This window comes from Equus asinus, chromosome 30 (assembly GCF_041296235.1).
Source record: "Equus asinus isolate D_3611 breed Donkey chromosome 30, EquAss-T2T_v2, whole genome shotgun sequence".
NCBI lineage: Eukaryota > Metazoa > Chordata > Mammalia > Perissodactyla > Equidae > Equus > Equus asinus.
The window spans coordinates 17,623,439-17,640,734 of record NC_091819.1 but is presented as its reverse complement, the minus strand read 5'-3'; the positions used below and the strand labels follow the sequence as shown (position 1 = coordinate 17,640,734).

The window sequence follows — 17,296 nt, the reverse complement described above, 5'->3', positions numbered from 1 at the left end:
TTTTATGGGCCCACCCTTGCATATGCAGTCCATCACTGACCAAAACGTTATGTGGTGCATGACTATAATATTTCATAATCTTTAAGGTTTAAAAGAAAAGTTACTCAGACTTTCAAAAGCAATAGATAATAGAGGCACGAAATACTTTTTGGTACCAATGCTGCTTTTTGGCCATGCTACTCTGTGGCTGAGAAAGTAGCCCCCCAAAAAAAGAGGAATTGGTATTCTCTTCCAGTGGATCAACTGAATAAATGTCAACATGAACTTGGAAATGAGGTGTTAAGGGAAAAGTAGGTAAGAAATTACGAAGAAAAATTTTTTTGAAGAAAAAGGCAGATCCCTGAGTAAGTATAAGTTGGGTGTGAATTTACCACGAAAGGGGGTTCCTAGTCACCAAGGACATCAAAGCCAACCAGGACAGGCCACAGCAGCAAGGCAAAATCCCAAGCCAACTCTGAGAGCAAGTGCGTGTGCTACATTCTCGTGAGTCTGGTTATAGAGAACTCGTCCTAACTTATTTTCTCATGAAGTAGACATCTAGGATATAGATCCTCTAAAGAACTCCATATATTACCCCAGCTCCATCTCTTGTTGCTACAGAACAAAGTGTCAGCTGAAGAACGGTCTTGAATCATGGTCCACAGGAGAGCCGGTGTAAATGCCACGTTCCAACTGCTTTAATCATCAAATATTTGCTTAAGTTTTCCCCAACCACGTGTAAGAAGAAAAGTAAACACAGACCTTTAAACTCATCTAATCAATTTATATCAGCAAGTCTTTTTTAAAAGAAATATTACAGCAGGCATTACGGCAAGGTTAAGAAAAGAAACAGAAGACAGACATGTGATCTCAAAAGACTGATCAGTCTAGATGAGGAGACACAACATAAAGTACACATGAAAAAACTTAGAATAATGAAAATGCAAGAGACGAACAGCCAAATGATATAAGCTGAACATGAAGCTGATACATTAGGTTTAAGGTCTAAGAATGAGGGCAATGAGTCTTGAAGGGCAGAGGGCATCCTAGACGAAGACACTGCACCAAGACCTTGCCAGATGATCATGATGAAGACGGCATTTCAGAAGCGTCTTGGAAGAGATCACAGACAGAAAGAAGGTCAGGAATTTTGGGATTAGTGAACCTCCACGCCTGGAGATCAAGGAAACACTGCTCATCACATAAGGATAATACGGAAACACTACTTACCACATACGACGTGATAAATACCAGGACTGAGATTTGGATGGAGGATGTGAAAACAGAAAGGAAACAATCCTAGAGAAGTTATGGAGAAAAACTACGCAAGAGAAGGGTAAGTGCAGAGAATCAACCAATCAATACAGCTCCAAAGAACACAAGTCTGGGGACAGGAGAGGAGGACATCACCAGTGAAAGGAAGGGAAAGGGAATCAGTTTGAGAAGTCAGGACACACGGTCAATTTTTGGTGTGGTCAGTAAATCGAGAGAATTGTTATGACCTTTGGACAGAAATAAAACAACTTTATCTTGCCCGGTTCTTTAAACATATTACTATTCTGAGAAACCACCCTACAAAGCAAACTAAACTCCATTCTAAACACAAAGCAAGACATGTTTATCATATGTAATAATGCCTACCGAAGAAAATGTGTAACCATTCTCGGAAATCATATTTTAAAAAGTAACAAATCTAAAATGGTCATGAACTTAATTTAGGAATATCTAATTTATGTCTGAAAAGTCTTTTGATGTATCAGAAATATTATAAAGGATGATCAAGAATCTTCCATCAACAGAAATGTCTGTTCTCCGTACCACATGGATGAAGCCAGGCCAGGAAGCCGGGGAATCAGACGAGCCCTTCAGCTTTCTGTCCCTCTGAGTCAGTCTCATCACCACCAGACAAAGTCCACTCATATCCACTCACCGAGCTGGGACAATTCCATCTTCTTTTTAGACCAAGCATAATACTGCAAAAGCCCTTTATAGGCCTGAATAAGGTTGATTAAGACTTCCTGCGAAGATGACTTTTCACCGTATCTCCACGTCTCTGCCTGGCTGAGATTTCTGTTCGCATCCTCAAGCATTCCGTGATGCAGAAGGTACAGCGCGTGTTGTAAGGAGATCTGCAACAAGGATAAGAAAAAGCCCACTGACAAATACGTCATTAGACAACCACCAGTCAGAAAGCTCGGTAAACATATGATATGTGACGAGCTAAGACCTTGGCAGGCCACAAATGATGTAACAACATCGTCCCTGTCATCCAAAATTTCAATCTAGCAAAGAGGAAACAAACATGAGACGATTAACACTACGTAAACGAGAGCACAGCCATACAAACTTACAAACAGAAGACAGTGTGATCTAGTGAACAGAGCAGGGGCTTTGAAGACAGAGAGACCTGGATCAGATGCTAATTAAAAGCTACATAAATCTGAGGATGTTACTCAGCCTCTGAGAGTCTTATCTGTTACACGGAACAATTATTATTAACCCTTCAGAAGAGAGTTTTGAGGATTAAATAAGATAATATTTGCATACCACCTAACGCCTACTTTGGTCCATAGCAGGCAATCAATACCTTATTTTATACATGTTATATAAGCTCAGAGACATCTTAATAAAGGGTATTGAAGAATGACGTCGGTTTAGATGGAAAGGTAAGTGAATCGCTGACACAGGAGAAGCAGTAAGAATAATTACACAAAGAAGAGTGCTACAGGGAGGGGGGACGCTAAGGAGGAGAACAATGGGAATCCAGCTAATCACGTGAGTAGAGTCAGACCACAGAGTTCAAGGCCTTCATCACAAATTATTGCAATAATTTCTCAACTGGTCTCTCCGGTCTTGGCGCCATACAATCCATCTTCCACGTGGCTGCCAAAGACATCTCATCACGTTAATCGTTGTGTGAAATCCTTCAACGGCTCCTACTGCCTACCCAAGCTCCTTAGGTGTGGCACACAGGGAGGCCTCCCTCTCCCCCGCTACTTCCCCTGGCTTCCAGCCAAGTGATTTTTAGACTAACTGAAGCACTGGCTACAGGGCCATCAAGCTCTTGACCAGCCCCCCACCATGCCAAACTACCCCCGCCCCCCGAACACCTAGAGAATACCCACTCCCTTTTCAGACTCATCTCAAGCATCACTTCCTTTCTTTTCTAGACGCCTCTGCTCATTCAATCCCAGCCCTCTCCAATTCCAGAGAGCTGGCCATTTTCTCCTTTGTCTTCTCACTGTCTGTTGCATTATTACGGTACCCATAATAATTTATTCCATTTACATGTCTGTCTCCCTCTACTGCAAGAAACACTTCTAGCACATAACCTGGAAAATAGCAGTAAGTGTTTTTAAAATTATAAACAATAGAAAACAGTTTATTGCCTATTCTAATTATCACCTTCTGACTCTGGAGTGTGAAATAAGGTTCTTCTCAGGTTTCCTTACCACAACTGAATAGACTCTATGAGCCCAAAAGGACATACCCAATAATTTAGTTAAAAGTCTACTCTCCCTCCCCAGTGAAATGGCTATCCAGTTTCCTCCTGAAAGAAGAGAAGGGGAGCACACAACACCAAGACAGGCCATTGTTTTCTCCAATTGTTCACTAAGAAAGTTCCTCCTTAAGTGGAACCATATGCTGCCTCCATTTAATTTCTACTCACGGTGTACTGGCATACCAGAGAACAAGATCAGAAGAGAGCACCTGGCACGTGAGTAGAAACTCAGGAGATTTTTTCCTGAATTAATCAGTCCACTCTAAAAAGAAACTGAAAGTGAGGGAAATCTTCAAAATTAGAAAGCTGTGGGAGTGCAAAATGGTGCAGCCAATGTAGAAAACAGTTTGATGATTCATAAAAAAGTTAAACACAGAATTATATGTTTCTATGTATATGTTTATATATATAATGTGACCCAGTTAATACTATTCTTAGGTACATACCCAAAGGAAGTGAAACAGGGACTCAAACAGATACTTGTAGGCCAATGGTCACTGCAGCATTATGCACAATAGCCAAAAGGTGGAACCAACCCAACAACAGATGAATGGATAAACAAAATGTGATCAATACACACAACAGAATATTATTCAGCCATAAAAAGGGATGAAGTTCTGACACATGCCACCACATGGATAAGTCTTGAAAACAGTAAGCTAAGTGAAATAAGACAAACACGAAAGGACAAATACATGATTCCACTCATATGAAATATCTAGAATAGGTCAATTCATAGAAACAGAAAACAGATTAGAGGTTACTGGAAGCTGGGAGGAGAAGTGAATGGGGATTAACCGCTTAATGGGTACAAAGTTTCTGTTTGGGGTGACAGAAAAGTTTTACAAATACTGGTGGTGGCTGCACAACACTATGAATGTAATTAATGCCACTGAATTGTACAATCAAAAATGGTTAACATAGCATATTTTATGTTATATATATTTTACCACAATAAAGAAAACTTGGAAACTAGAAAAAGCAAGAATAAAACAAAATAGGAACCGCAGAGTACATATTAGGCTTTGCAGGCCAGAAGGTCTCCGTCACAACTACTCTACTCTGTCACCTGTCACGCTCAAAGCAGCTATTAACAATATGGAAACGAAGGGGTGTGGCTATGTTCCAGTAAAACTTTATTTAGGGACACAGAAAAAAATGAAAAAGCAAAGCATTTAAAAACTTTATTGAAAAAGTGCTCTTTTAGTCAAATATACATCACAGAGATGAAGATAGCTAACATTTTGGAAACATCTCAGTCCTTTTGGCTACGATCTTTATCAAAGAACATATGAATTTGGAGAGGAAGTCCTCCTAAACATTAGGAACGGTACAACACTTTCACACAGGGGTGGGAAGAGTTAATATTGTTCAGATGTCCATACTACCCAAAGCCAGCTGTAGATTCAATGCAATCCCCGTCAAAATTCCAATGGCATTTTTCACAGAAATAGAAAAAAATCCTTGGGGCCAGCCCGGTGGCGCAGCAGTTAAGCGCGCACGTTCTGCTTTGGCGGCCCGGGGTTTGCCGGTTCAGATCCTGGGTGCAAGGCATGCTGTGGTAGGTGTCCCACATATAAAAAGTAGAGGAAGATGGGCATGGATGTTAGCTCAGTGCCAGTCTTCCTCAGAAAAAAGAGGATTGGCAGATGTTACCTCAGGGCTAATCTTCCTCAGAAAAAAAAAAAATCCTAAAATTTGTATGGAATCACAAAAGATCCTGAATAGCCAAAACAATCTTGAGAGAGAACAAAGCTGGAGGCATCACACTTCCTGATTTCAAACGGTATTACAAACCTATAGAAATCAAAACAGTATGGTACTGGTGTGAAAACAGACATGTAGACCAATGGAATAGAATAGAGAGGCCAGAAATAAACTGATGCATATACAGCCAACTAATATTTGACAAGGGGGCCAAGACTCAATGGGGACAAAACAGTCTTTTCAATAAACTGTGTTGGGAAAACTGGATATTCATAAGCAAAAGAATGAAACTGGACTCTATCTTACACCACCCACGAAAATTAACTCAAAACGAATTAAGGACTTAAATGTAAGACCTAAAACCGTAAAACTTCCAGAAGAAAACATGGGGGAGGAAGGTCCTTGACATTAGTCTTGGCAATGATTTTTTTGGATACAACACCAAAAGCAGAAGAAACAAAAGCAAAAATCAACATGTGGGACTACATCAAACTAAAAAGCTTCTGCAAGCAAAACCACCAACCAACAAAATGAAAAGGCACCCTACAGAATGGGAGAAAATATTTGCAAGCCATATACCTACTATGAGGTTAACATCCAAAATATATAAGGAACTCATGTAACTCCATAGCAAAAAAACCCCCCAAAAATCCAATTAAAAAATGGGCAGAAGACTTGAATAGACATTCTTCCAAAGAAGACATACAAACGGCCAACAAGTATGTGAAAGGTGTTCAACATCTCTACCCACCAGGGAAACACAAATGAAACCACAGTGAGATATCATCTCACATGTTAGAGTGGCTATCATCAAAAAGAGATAACAAATGCTGGTAAAGACGTGAAGAAAATGAAACCCTTGTACACTGCTGGTGGGAATATAAATCAGTATAGCCACTATGGAGAGCAGTATGGTTGCTCCTCAAAAACCTAAAAATAGAACTACAATATGATCCAGCAATCTCCCTTCTGGGTATAGGTCCAAAGATAAAATCACTGTCTCAAATAGATTTCTGCACTCCCACGTTTATTGCAGCACTACTGACAAAAGCCAAGACATGGAAACAACCTAAGTGTCCATCAACAGATGAATGCATAAGGAAAATGTGACACACATACACACAATCGAATATTATTCAGTCATAAAAAAGAAGGAAATCCTCCCATTTTCAACAACATGGATGGACCCTGAGAGCATTACGCTAAGTGAAACAAGTCAGATGAAAACAAATACCATATAATTTCACTTATATGTGGAATCTAAAAACACTGAACTCATGCAAACGGAGAGCAGAATGGTGGATGGCAGGCACTGAGGGGTGGAGGAAATGCAGAGATGTTGGTTAAAGGATACAAATTTTCAGTCAGAAGATAATTAAGTTCCAGGGATCTAATGCACAGCATGGTGACCACAGTTACTGACACTGGATTGCACGCTTGAAAGACGCTATGAGAGCAGAGCTCTACTGTTTTCATGACAATAACAGAATAGTAATTACGTGAGGTGAAGCACGTGTTAACCAACCTCACTGTGATAAATATTTCACAATACATGTGTGCATCAAATCATCACATTGTACATCTTAAACTTGCACAATGTTATATGTCAATTATATCTCAATAAAGCTGGGGAAAAAATACTTTTTCATGTATTCAAATTCCCAATGTGTTTAGCTCTTTTCTTTTTCCAAAAGCACCAATTCCTAGAGAGCTCAAATGACTTAAGCAAAGATATTAGGATCTGGCCCATCATCCTAATGAGGAACAGCTGCCATCTCTGGAAGCCTGGTTTCGGCAGCCAGAGCTATACAAAGAGAAGGTATCTGCTCTCAGAGAACAGGGTAGGCGACAGGACACGGAGAAGTAAACAGTTCTCATAACGCTGCTTTCTTTCGGCTTCTCTTATGCATCCAGGTGTCTCACCCTTTTTCCATGCTTTTTACATCATTACCTACCTTATCACAGAGACGAACAACTTATAAAAATGACCCCTGCAAATGTAAATTCACAAAGCCCACAAGCTCACCTTTAAGTAATTCATGACGCCAATATTTTTCATCCGGTCAGCAAAGGTATTGAACGCCTCCACGTTGCTTTTAGGGTGATAATACAGAATTTCACTCCCGAGCTTCCAAATAATCTGTCAAAATAGAGATGACTAACAAAAATGTAAAATCCTTGCCTTAACCAATCTCTGCCTCAGAAAGCTATTTTTTTCTGATTACATTAAAAAACAACCTATAATTCCTTTTCCTAGATACTACTGTCAACATTTTACTGTATTTCACCTAGTGAAACTAATATTACATCTTATGTGATAAATCTTTTCCATCAATTAAATTAAAATACCAGATAACTATAACACAGTCAATTTTAAGTCAGCAGTCCAAAGAACGTAGGCAGTTAAGACACATATTGAAGATAAAAATTTTAATTAGTATGAGAGGAAGAATATTAAAGTCAGAAAACCTGAGTTCTAGCAACATTGACTTCTTCACTGCTCTCAGCCTCCTAATTATCCACAAAATGAGAGCAATGGACTAGACATTTCCTGAGCTCCCATCGAGCTCTACCACTCGATTTACAGAACTCCAATATAAGAATTTCATCAGCTACAGACAAATTTTTAATAAAAATATTTTCTCCCCAGAGCACCAAAGCTTTGCTGACAGAACTCGGAGCTCTTCTTTTTCCTGGGAACGAATCTCTATTTCTATTACCCTAATTTAAGGGACTTCAATAAAACTGACCTTAAAGTAAATGGAAGTGAATTTTAAATCAATTCTTCCTGTAAACATATATATTGGTTGTTCAGCATAATAACGATACTCATCTTTCCAACTCAGAAAGAGAGATCGAGATTTCATTTGTAGAACACCAAATTGTAGTATTTTGGAGCTTAAAGGAAACTTGGGAATTATCTATCACAGTTCTTCTTAAATCTAGTTGTATGTAAGAATTATCTGGAGCACTTGTTAAAAATAAATATTACAGAGACTCAGACTCTGATTCAGCAGGAGGGGAGGGGAGACAGGAATCTATATTTTCAACAAACGCCCTAAGTAATTCATATAGAGCCAAATAAGTGTCCGGAAACCACTGATTCCATCCTTTATTTTACAAAACAAATTCTGGACAAAAAGGGCCTGTAACTTGCCCAATGTTTTATAGATGTACATAACTTTATTCCTTAAACTAAATTTTCGATCAATAAATTTTTTTTCCAGATTTTTTTGGCTCCATTAGATATCAAACTGATGCAATGGTTACTGTATTAATAAAAGCTATCTGAGATAGTCATGTGAAGTTATTTGTGGATAAACCGTCTTTTACTGAACAAATGTAACAGAAGATGCCAGGCACTGATCTAGATCCCAGCCCTGGTGGAATTTACTTCTATCTTAGAGAGACAATAACCAAGAAACTTAGTAATTAAATTAGCAAGTATCCTGGGATGGAGCAAGATAAGGGGATCAGGAGTGCCAGCTGGAAAGTCGGGGGGTGGCATGCAGCTGCAATGGTAAACAGCCATGGCAGGCCTCTCAGAAATGTGACCTGTAGGAGGGTAGCCATAGTGAGACCTGAAGAAAGACCTTTCCAAGTAAAGGAAATCGCTAAGGCAAAGGCAATGAGGCAGGAGCATATCTGGCCTGTTCAAGTAACAGCAAGGAGGCAGTGAGTTTGGAGAAGAAAACACAAGAGGGAGAGCGACAGCAGATGAGGTCAGAGAGGTCGAAGAAGAAAAGGGAGTGAGCGGACCACGCAGAACTCGCAGGCGATCAGAAGGACTTTGGCTTCTACTCTGAGTGAAATGGGAGGCTATCACAGTGTCTTCAGCAGAGGAGTGACACGATCTGACTCATGCTTTACAAGGATCATGCTGCGTCATTGGTCATTAAGGAAACGCAAATCAAAACCCTGATGAGCTACCACTTCACAACCACCAGGACGGCTATAATGAAAAAGACAGACAGTAACACAGGTTTGCAAGGATGTGGAGAAGCTGGAATCCTCATATATTGCTGGTAGGAATATAAAATGGTGCAGCCGCTTTGGAAAACGGTCTATGAAGTTTAAGAGTTCCCATATGACCCAGCCATCCCTCTCCTAAGTGTAGACCTAAGAGAAATTACAACAAACATCCCTATAGACACTTGTACCCGAATGTTCACAGCAGTGCTATTCACAATAACCAAAAAGTGGAAACAACCCAGATGTCTAACAACTAATGAACAGATACATAAAATGTGATATATCCATACAATGGAATGCTATTTTGCAATATGAAGGAATAAAGTACTAATACACGCTGTAAAATGGATAAACCTTGAAAACATTATGTTCAGTGAAAAACATCATTCACAAACGTCATATATTATACAACTCCACTTATACGAAATGTCCAGAATGGAAAGTAGATTAATGGATGCCAGGGGCTGGAGGTTATAGGGACGAACAGGGAGTGACTGCGAGTGAACAGGGTCTCCTTTTGAGGGGACAAAAATGTTCTAAATTTAGACTGTGGTAATGGTTGCACATCTCTGTGAATATACAAAAAAACACTGAATTATACAATTTAAATGGGTGAATTGTATGGTGCGTTAATGATATCTTAATAAAGGTAGGATCACTCTGGCTGCTATGCTGGAAACAGACTGGGGGTGGAGAAGGGCGAGCAGTCCTCAGGGAGGCGACAGTGGCTGGGATCAAGGGGCAGCAAGGGAGGTGGTGAGAAGTACTCAGACTGTAGGTATATTTTGAAACTAGAGTCAACAGGTTTTCTGATCGTTTGGATATGGTTATGAAAGAAAGATTAACTCCAGGGTTTGGCCCTAGCAATTAGATACATAAAGTAACCATCCTGTGAGATGAGGAAAATTAGTTTAGACAGGGAAGCTCAGAAAATCCCTTTTAGCTCTGTTGGTATGATATGACCATTAGATATCCAAGTGGTGATGTGGAGGAGACAGCTGGGTTAGGAATCTGGACTTGGAGATGTCAGGGCCATAGACAGACAACTGGGAATTGCCAGCATATAGACCAAATTTAAGGCTATGAAACTGAGATCTTTAAGAGGGAGTTTAGACAATGAAGAGGACTAAGGACTGAATTCTGGGGCCCAGGTCCAAAGGCCAGAAAGAGAAGCAGTCAGAAAAGGAGACTGAGGAATGTCCAGTGAGGCAGGAGAGAAAACTGACAGAGGGCGGTGTCTTGGAACCAGATGAAGAAAGGTTATCACACAGGAAGGAATGATCTCCTGTGTTAAATACTGCTGACAGATCAAGTTAGAGGAGCACTGAGAGTCCGCCACTGGATTTAGCAACATGGAAATCACTGTTGACCTCGACAAAGCAATTTGGGAGAATCAGTGATGCTGGCAGTGGGGGGAGCCTAACTGGAGAGGGTTGGCAGAGAAGAAGGATGCACTCTCTTTCCAGGAGCTCTGCTGAAAGGGAGAGTGGAAAAACGGGGCACAGCCTGCGGAGAAAATGGGGGTCAAGAGATGATTTTAAGATGGAAAAAATAACATTTGTATGATGATAGGAAACATCCTATAGCGAAGGGACATTAATGACAGAGGGAAAGAAGAATTACTGGAATGAATGAAAATACTAAGGAATCTGAGAATTCAAATTATTTTCAGTCTCCTTTAAAAATCATAGTAAGTAAAAAAAAGTACACACAAAAATGCCCCGATACAAACTCTCCACCCAAAACTACTTTCGGTAGCTTTTAGAAAAATCAACATGAGATGCTGCAGAAGCTATTCCGGTGGAGCTCAGGAGGCAGGAACTCGCAGACCTCCACAGTCTCTTGGAGCAGATGCGCACTCACCTCCGGGGCGGCCTGCCTCTTGCAGCTGTCCGAATCTTCCAAGACCTGCAAATAGCTGTGCATGTATTCCGCAGCCTGCTGCCACTGGTGCTTCAGCAGAGCTTCCTGGATAAAACTTAAACAAGCACTTGTCGTCTGCGCAAAATCCTTCTCCTTTTTCCCTCCAGTCGCTACAAAGATTAAAGAGACGAGTTTCACCACAGTGACCCCAATGCAACAACTCAAAAACCTTACTTCTATAAGCAGAAGTTTTAACAAGTAGAACAGAGGGTATTACTTAACCCAGGCCACCCCAATATCAAAGCTAGCTTCACTTGTTTTTGTTTTGTTTATCAAAAATTGTAGAAGGATCTGATGATTTTTTATAACAGATCACTATGTACTTTTTTCACAAATAATTCAAGAGTTCAAAGACCAGATCCACTGCTATAACTAAAATCCATCCATTGCTATCTACTTACTTATGTGACTAAGGTGTGTCAGAATTTTCATCATTTAAAACAAAATAGAATTGAAGCTAAATCTTTCCTTCTTCTAGAAATACATACTATTCATCCACAGATATATGAAGTAATTGGACAAAAATGATAACTATATTTTACTGAGATAAAAAGCAACCAAAACTTACTTTTAATACTTAAATTTTGATAAAACTTTTAATACTTGTTATTTTGATCAGCTGTGTACAACTATTAATTTAATGCTATCTCAATCCAGAAGAAATTTTAATACTTAAAACCTTGTAGGATATTAACAAAAATAATTAAAACTAGGTACATACTTTTACTGAAAGAATAAAAGTATAAAACAAAAAGGCACAACACAAAATTTCCATCTATTAAAAGCATTTCATAAATATTTTTAAATGGTTGATGAAAAGTATCACATCCCTAGGCTGTTTAGATTCCACCAGATAGGTAGCTTTATATATATATATATATATATATATATATATATATATATATTTTTTTTTTTTTTTTGGTGAGGAAGATTGGCCGTGAGCTAACATCTGTGCCAATCTTCCTCTATTTTATATGTGGGACGCCACCACAGCATGGCTTGATGAGTGGTGCGTAGGTCCACACCTGGGATCCGAACTTGCAAAACCCAGGCCACCAAAGCGGAGCACGCAAACTTAACCACTATGCCACTGGGCCAGCCCCTCCACTAGATCTATTTTTTAAAGTAATATAATAATTTTATTTAAAGATACCAACATACACTGGAAATTATATCTTTTGCAACTATCAAGTGTAGGATACAATTTTTAGATGGCATTTTAGAACAGTACAAGGTAGTACCTAATTTTCCAAAAAAATAAAAGTAGAGGCCTACTGCTCTAGACTAGCGCTTCTCACACGTTTTCAGTGTGCAAACAAACCCCCTGGGGATCCTGATGCTTGCTACTCAGGGTGATCCTGGAACCAGCAGCTTAGGATCACAGGGAGCTCATGAAAAATAAGCTCTCTGAATCAGAAGCTGCATTTAACAAGATCTACACCCAAGCTCCCAGGATCAGCAGCAACACCACGCAAAATACCTCTTCCCTAAAACCTCGTTTATTCCCCTAAAGGAAAATTAATCTCAGGCCAAACTCCCCTCCATCCCTCCAGTGTTCACACCCCAGACTGGAAATCGACTTTAGACACTATTCCTAAATCCTTGGAAAAGTCCCCTCCCGCCTTCCAACTCAGCCTCGTGACCTCAGGAATCTCTCTCACGTCATCCTTTTGTGAGCAAAAGATAACAATTGTCAAGGAAAATGCATTTTGATGGAATGAGATACAATAAAGAACCAGCGTCATCAACCTAACTTCTAATGCCCTTGAAAGAATCTGGACACTTGTCATTCTGTCAACAAATACTTTTTGAGCACCACTATGCACCAAGAACTATTCTAGGTACTCGACACACAGCTCTATTCCAGCTGGGCCCCTGCCTTCAAAGTTTTTATTCTAGGGGGCACACACTTCCAAGTGCCAAAAGACATCAGAATAAAAAAAATAAATAATTGTTAGGAAACTGTGTTTTCCTACCATGAGCTAATTATCACTACAGTGTCAATATTACCTGCAACTATTTTCTCCTTACAAAGTATTTTGGATTTAAGGGGCTGGCCGCGTGGCCGAGTGGTTAAGTTCACGTGCTCTGCTTCAGCGGCCTGGGGTTTTGCCAGTTCGATCCTGGGTGCAGACATGGCACTGCTCATCCAGCCATGATGAGACGGCATCCCACATAACACAACCAGAGGGACCTACAACTAGAATATACAACTATATATTGGGGGGCTTTGGGGAGAAGAGGGAAAAAAAAAAAGGAAAAGATTGGCAACAGATGTTACCTCAGTAGCTCAGGTACTAATCTTTAAAAAAAAACAAAAAAATTGGGAGAGGAAATGCACATCTATGTATTAAAATAAATAAGTAGGGCCCAGCTCAGTGGCAGAGCGGTTAAGTTCACATGCTCCACTTTGGCAGCCCAGGATTCGCCAGTTCGGATCCTAGATGTGGACCTACATGCCGCTTGTGAAGCCATGCTGTGGCAGGCATACCACATATAAAGTAGAGGAAGATGAGCACAGATGTTAGCTCTGGGCCAATCTTCCTCAGCAAAAAAAAAGAAAGACAGAAAGAAAAGAAAAGAGAAGTATTTTGTATTTAACAAGCCATCCATAACCTATAAAACATTTCTAAGCATGTAAATTCTGGACTTCAACCTACTTGTTTCTGGACTGACTCAAGCTCTCTAGAGAACAGTGGGGGCAGAAACATGCCCAGGGAGGCCTTAACTAGCAGGAACTTTAGATGACTAGATCTCTGTAAGAACTGAAGTAGCACTCCTTCTGAAGTACCATCCATTCAAACCTGGTTTAAACCATGTGTCTTAATCCAGAAAAATAAAAGGAGAAGAGAAGAAAGAAACTATTGATTTTTTTCAACACTCACTATGCACAAGGCTCTACGCTAGGCACTCTACATACATTATCCTATTTTTCATATCTCAGACACTAAAAGAATAGGCTTTGAGATCAGACAGGCCTACGTTTGACTCCTGGTACCAGCACTTAGAGGGTAAGTTCTTTGAGATTCAATTTCCTCATCTCTAAAATGGCTGAGCACATAGATTTACTGAGGATTACTTTGCTGAGATAATAAAATGAGATGATACTTGGAGTAACATAAAAAGAAATAGGAGCCAAATTCTAGAAGCCAAGAAATCTCAGGCAAGGAGAAAGAGGACTAGACTAAGAAGATGTGTTTGGGTGGATCCAGAGGGTAAGGAGAAAAGTGCTGGTTCCAATGGATGCCCAGGAATACACCAGTCAACATGCAGGTAACTGCTTCTTTTATATATTCTGATAGGGGTTTATCTCATAGAAAAACTTCCTTCTATTTACATTAGAAGAAAATGGGGGAAAATATTCTTTATTTGAAACCTATTATAGATCAATTCTGTTAGGAATTATTTCACTGCAGTTCCATAGAAACTTCTTGAAAACACAGAGACCCTATCTTCTCCATCCATGTATCCCCAATATCTAGCCAATGCCAGAGATATAATAAACGCTCAGTATCGATAGAAAAAAAGTCTATCTACCATAATACAGACTATTGTTTATTAACTCAAAGGAAAATAACTGTAAAAGAAAAAAGAATCTATTTTTATGACTTCTTTTTTGCTTACAGTCTAAAATAACCTCCATATATTCCTATCTTGAAAACCGAACCAGCTCGGTTATTCATTTTTGTATCCATACTGAATCTTATCACCTCCATGCATTAAAGTTAAAATGGTTCTATCTTATTTTACTTACCCACAGTTTCTATATGCTTTTGGAGCCAAGGAAAATGCATTCCTGTTCCAGAGAGCTCACACCTTTCCCCCTGGTCATCCTCTGTTGTGGACTTTATCAATTCTTCACTGAAATCACTCATACCTATCCCAAACTGAGAACATCAGTTACTTTCTGTACATCTTAATCCACAGGCTTCTGAGTTATACAGAAAAAAAACAGCCATCTTTTTATCTAATAAACATCATTTGATCACCAAAATTAATTGCACCTAATAGTTCCTTTGAAGAAAGAAATGAATTTAATTATGTGGGCAAATGAGCTAAATGAATGATCCATTCAAAAAAAAGGACAACTACTACTATATTCAAGAATATACAAAGATAGATACTAACGTTTTAATTTAAAAAAAGTCTAGAGAAGAAAAAGCAAAACGATGCATAATAAAACAATACAAGTACAATAATAGTAGGAATTAACATTTATTGGGCCCATTCTATACACCAGGGATATAAATTACCTAATTTAATCCTTAGAGAAATCCTAAGGAAAGTACTATTATTTTCTTCCATTTTCATGAAAAAACTGAGGGGCTTAGCGAAATTATGTAACCTGGCCCAACCCCACAAGAAAGGAGAGGACAATATTCTAGAAACTAGAACACCCAACTACCTAGGATGAACAGAGCTTGGGGTCTGTGTGGAGGAGGAGGCAGAAGACAGAACTGACGGCGGGAAAGAAATCTAGAAAGAGTCATTTTCCAAGCTGAGTCTGGACTTCATGCACAAGATGTTCAGAGCCCCATATCCAATCGATTATTAGGTCCTGCTGATACTTGCTGGTATTTCTCCAATCTTCCCTCTTCTCCGCAATCCTCTACTACTACCCTAGCTCAGGACGCCTTCAAACTCGGTCTAGATTACTGCTTTAGCTTCCTAACTAGTTCCCCTGCCTCGAATTCTGCTCCTCCACACTACAGCCACGTAAACCTTTTAAAATCTAATTCTAGGGTTAGGAGCATGGGTTCGAAATAACACCGGAGTCTGAACCCGACCCACGTGTATTTTAAGGAGTCGTTCCAGAAGCAGCTCTCCCTTCCCAAATTCCCAAAGACTAAATTGGTGTCACGCGGTTGCCACGGTAACCAAAGCTTCTGCACCCCCTTCGGCCTCGTTCTCGGAACTGGAGGTTTCAGATCATGCGGAGAAAATAGCAAGAGAACACGAGTGAATCTAGCACGGCCCTCCCCGTTGCACTTTAAATGCACTCACCTGTCGAAAGCTGGAGCCCTTCTGCGCCGCTAAACTCAAGCTCCGGACTCCCGAGCAAGCTGAGCACCCCTTCACCGGAAGCGGAGTTAGAGAGTGCTTTGAGTGAGCATGCGCAAAATCTGCCTGGGGGCGTTCCGGCGGCGCGCAGAGGCAGCCCCGCCCCTAGCTCCTCCCTCGGCGGTGGAGGCTTCGCTGTCCTCGCCACGACCCCAGACGTGACCCGGAAGTGACCGGGTACTGCCGCCCTTCCGTTGGCATGGCTCCAAATTTGTCACTTAGTCCGTTGGAGCCGTTAAATGGCAGACTTTAATTGCAAATGAACATTAGAGTGAGGGCGCCTAGATGAGAGGAGCAGTCAAAAAGCAGGGTGTCACCCGAGTAATTCACTGTACGATGACCTTTCGGTTTCTGCTTGGCTGGCGCACTGCGCTGGTCACGCAGGTGTGGCTGGTGGCCAAGACCGGATAAATTTTTACATAGCCTTTTAATTGCTTCCTTGAAATCTTTTTTCTCTTTTATTAAAGTTTTAGCTTTGAATTTAAGTGACTCTGACTGCGTCCCCAAAATTTGGCCAAGGATATCTTTTTCCTTCTCAGCAGGGAAGTTCTGTGGACCTGTCTGGGGTCACTTTTCATGAGGAACGTTGACAAACTTACATGAAATAGGGGTCGAAAGTAAGATGGTTAAATGTGAAAAGAGGGCAAGTTGAGGAGCTCTGGGGAAGATGGTCCTGGAAAAGCAGAGACCCATGGGAACAATATATATCTCCAAAATTTGGAGAGTCAGTCTGAGCAAGAAGGGTCATAGCATCAGAAAACAGAACTAGGACTAACTAGTGAAAGTTAAGGGAGGGAGCTTAAAGTCCTTACAAGAATTTTGTTCATAAATAAGGCTGCACAAATAATGGCATAGGCTCCCACAGGAAGCTTTGAGTTCTCCGTACCCTAAAAGTGAACCATTTGAGCAGAATCAGAGTATTGTAGAGGAGATTAAAGGGTCAAATAAGAGTTTGTACAGTGATTCCTTAAAATGCTGAAAATACTTGTCTTCATGAACACTATGCAGTAGGTATGGGCTTGCAAGAAAAATTGCTTCTGCCACAACTAGGACCCAGAACTAAAAATATACAACTATGTACTGGGGGACTTTGGGAGAAAAAGGAAAAATTTGAAAAAAAAGAAAAATTCCTTCTGCTACTCCTTGTGTCAT

At 40.2% G+C, this 17,296-nt stretch overlaps 1 protein-coding gene across 4 annotated transcripts in view; it reads right to left on the bottom strand.

Moving 5' to 3' along the window:
* Positions 1–16,497, bottom strand: part of LOC106829543 (TATA box-binding protein-associated factor RNA polymerase I subunit A) — a 34,978-nt gene extending 18,481 nt beyond the window's left edge. Inside the window, exons 1-5 of one of the 4 annotated variants that reach the window (XR_011499368.1) lie at positions 16,088–16,194; positions 14,838–14,970; positions 11,024–11,193; positions 7,215–7,328; positions 1,910–2,108 (exon numbers count right to left, since the gene is read on the bottom strand). Coding sequence is in view for 2 of the 4 variants with exons in the window: in XM_044762657.2 (XP_044618592.1) it covers positions 1,910–2,108; positions 7,215–7,328; positions 11,024–11,193; positions 14,838–14,958 (604 nt within the window). In the remaining 2 variants the exon portion in view is untranslated. Of the gene's footprint in view, positions 1–1,909; positions 2,109–7,214; positions 7,329–11,023; positions 11,194–14,837; positions 14,971–16,087 lie in introns of all 4 variants that reach the window. The other 3 variants (XR_011499369.1, XM_044762657.2, XM_044762658.2) reach the window with 3 other exon arrangements.
* Positions 16,498–17,296: the final 799 nt, after the last annotated feature.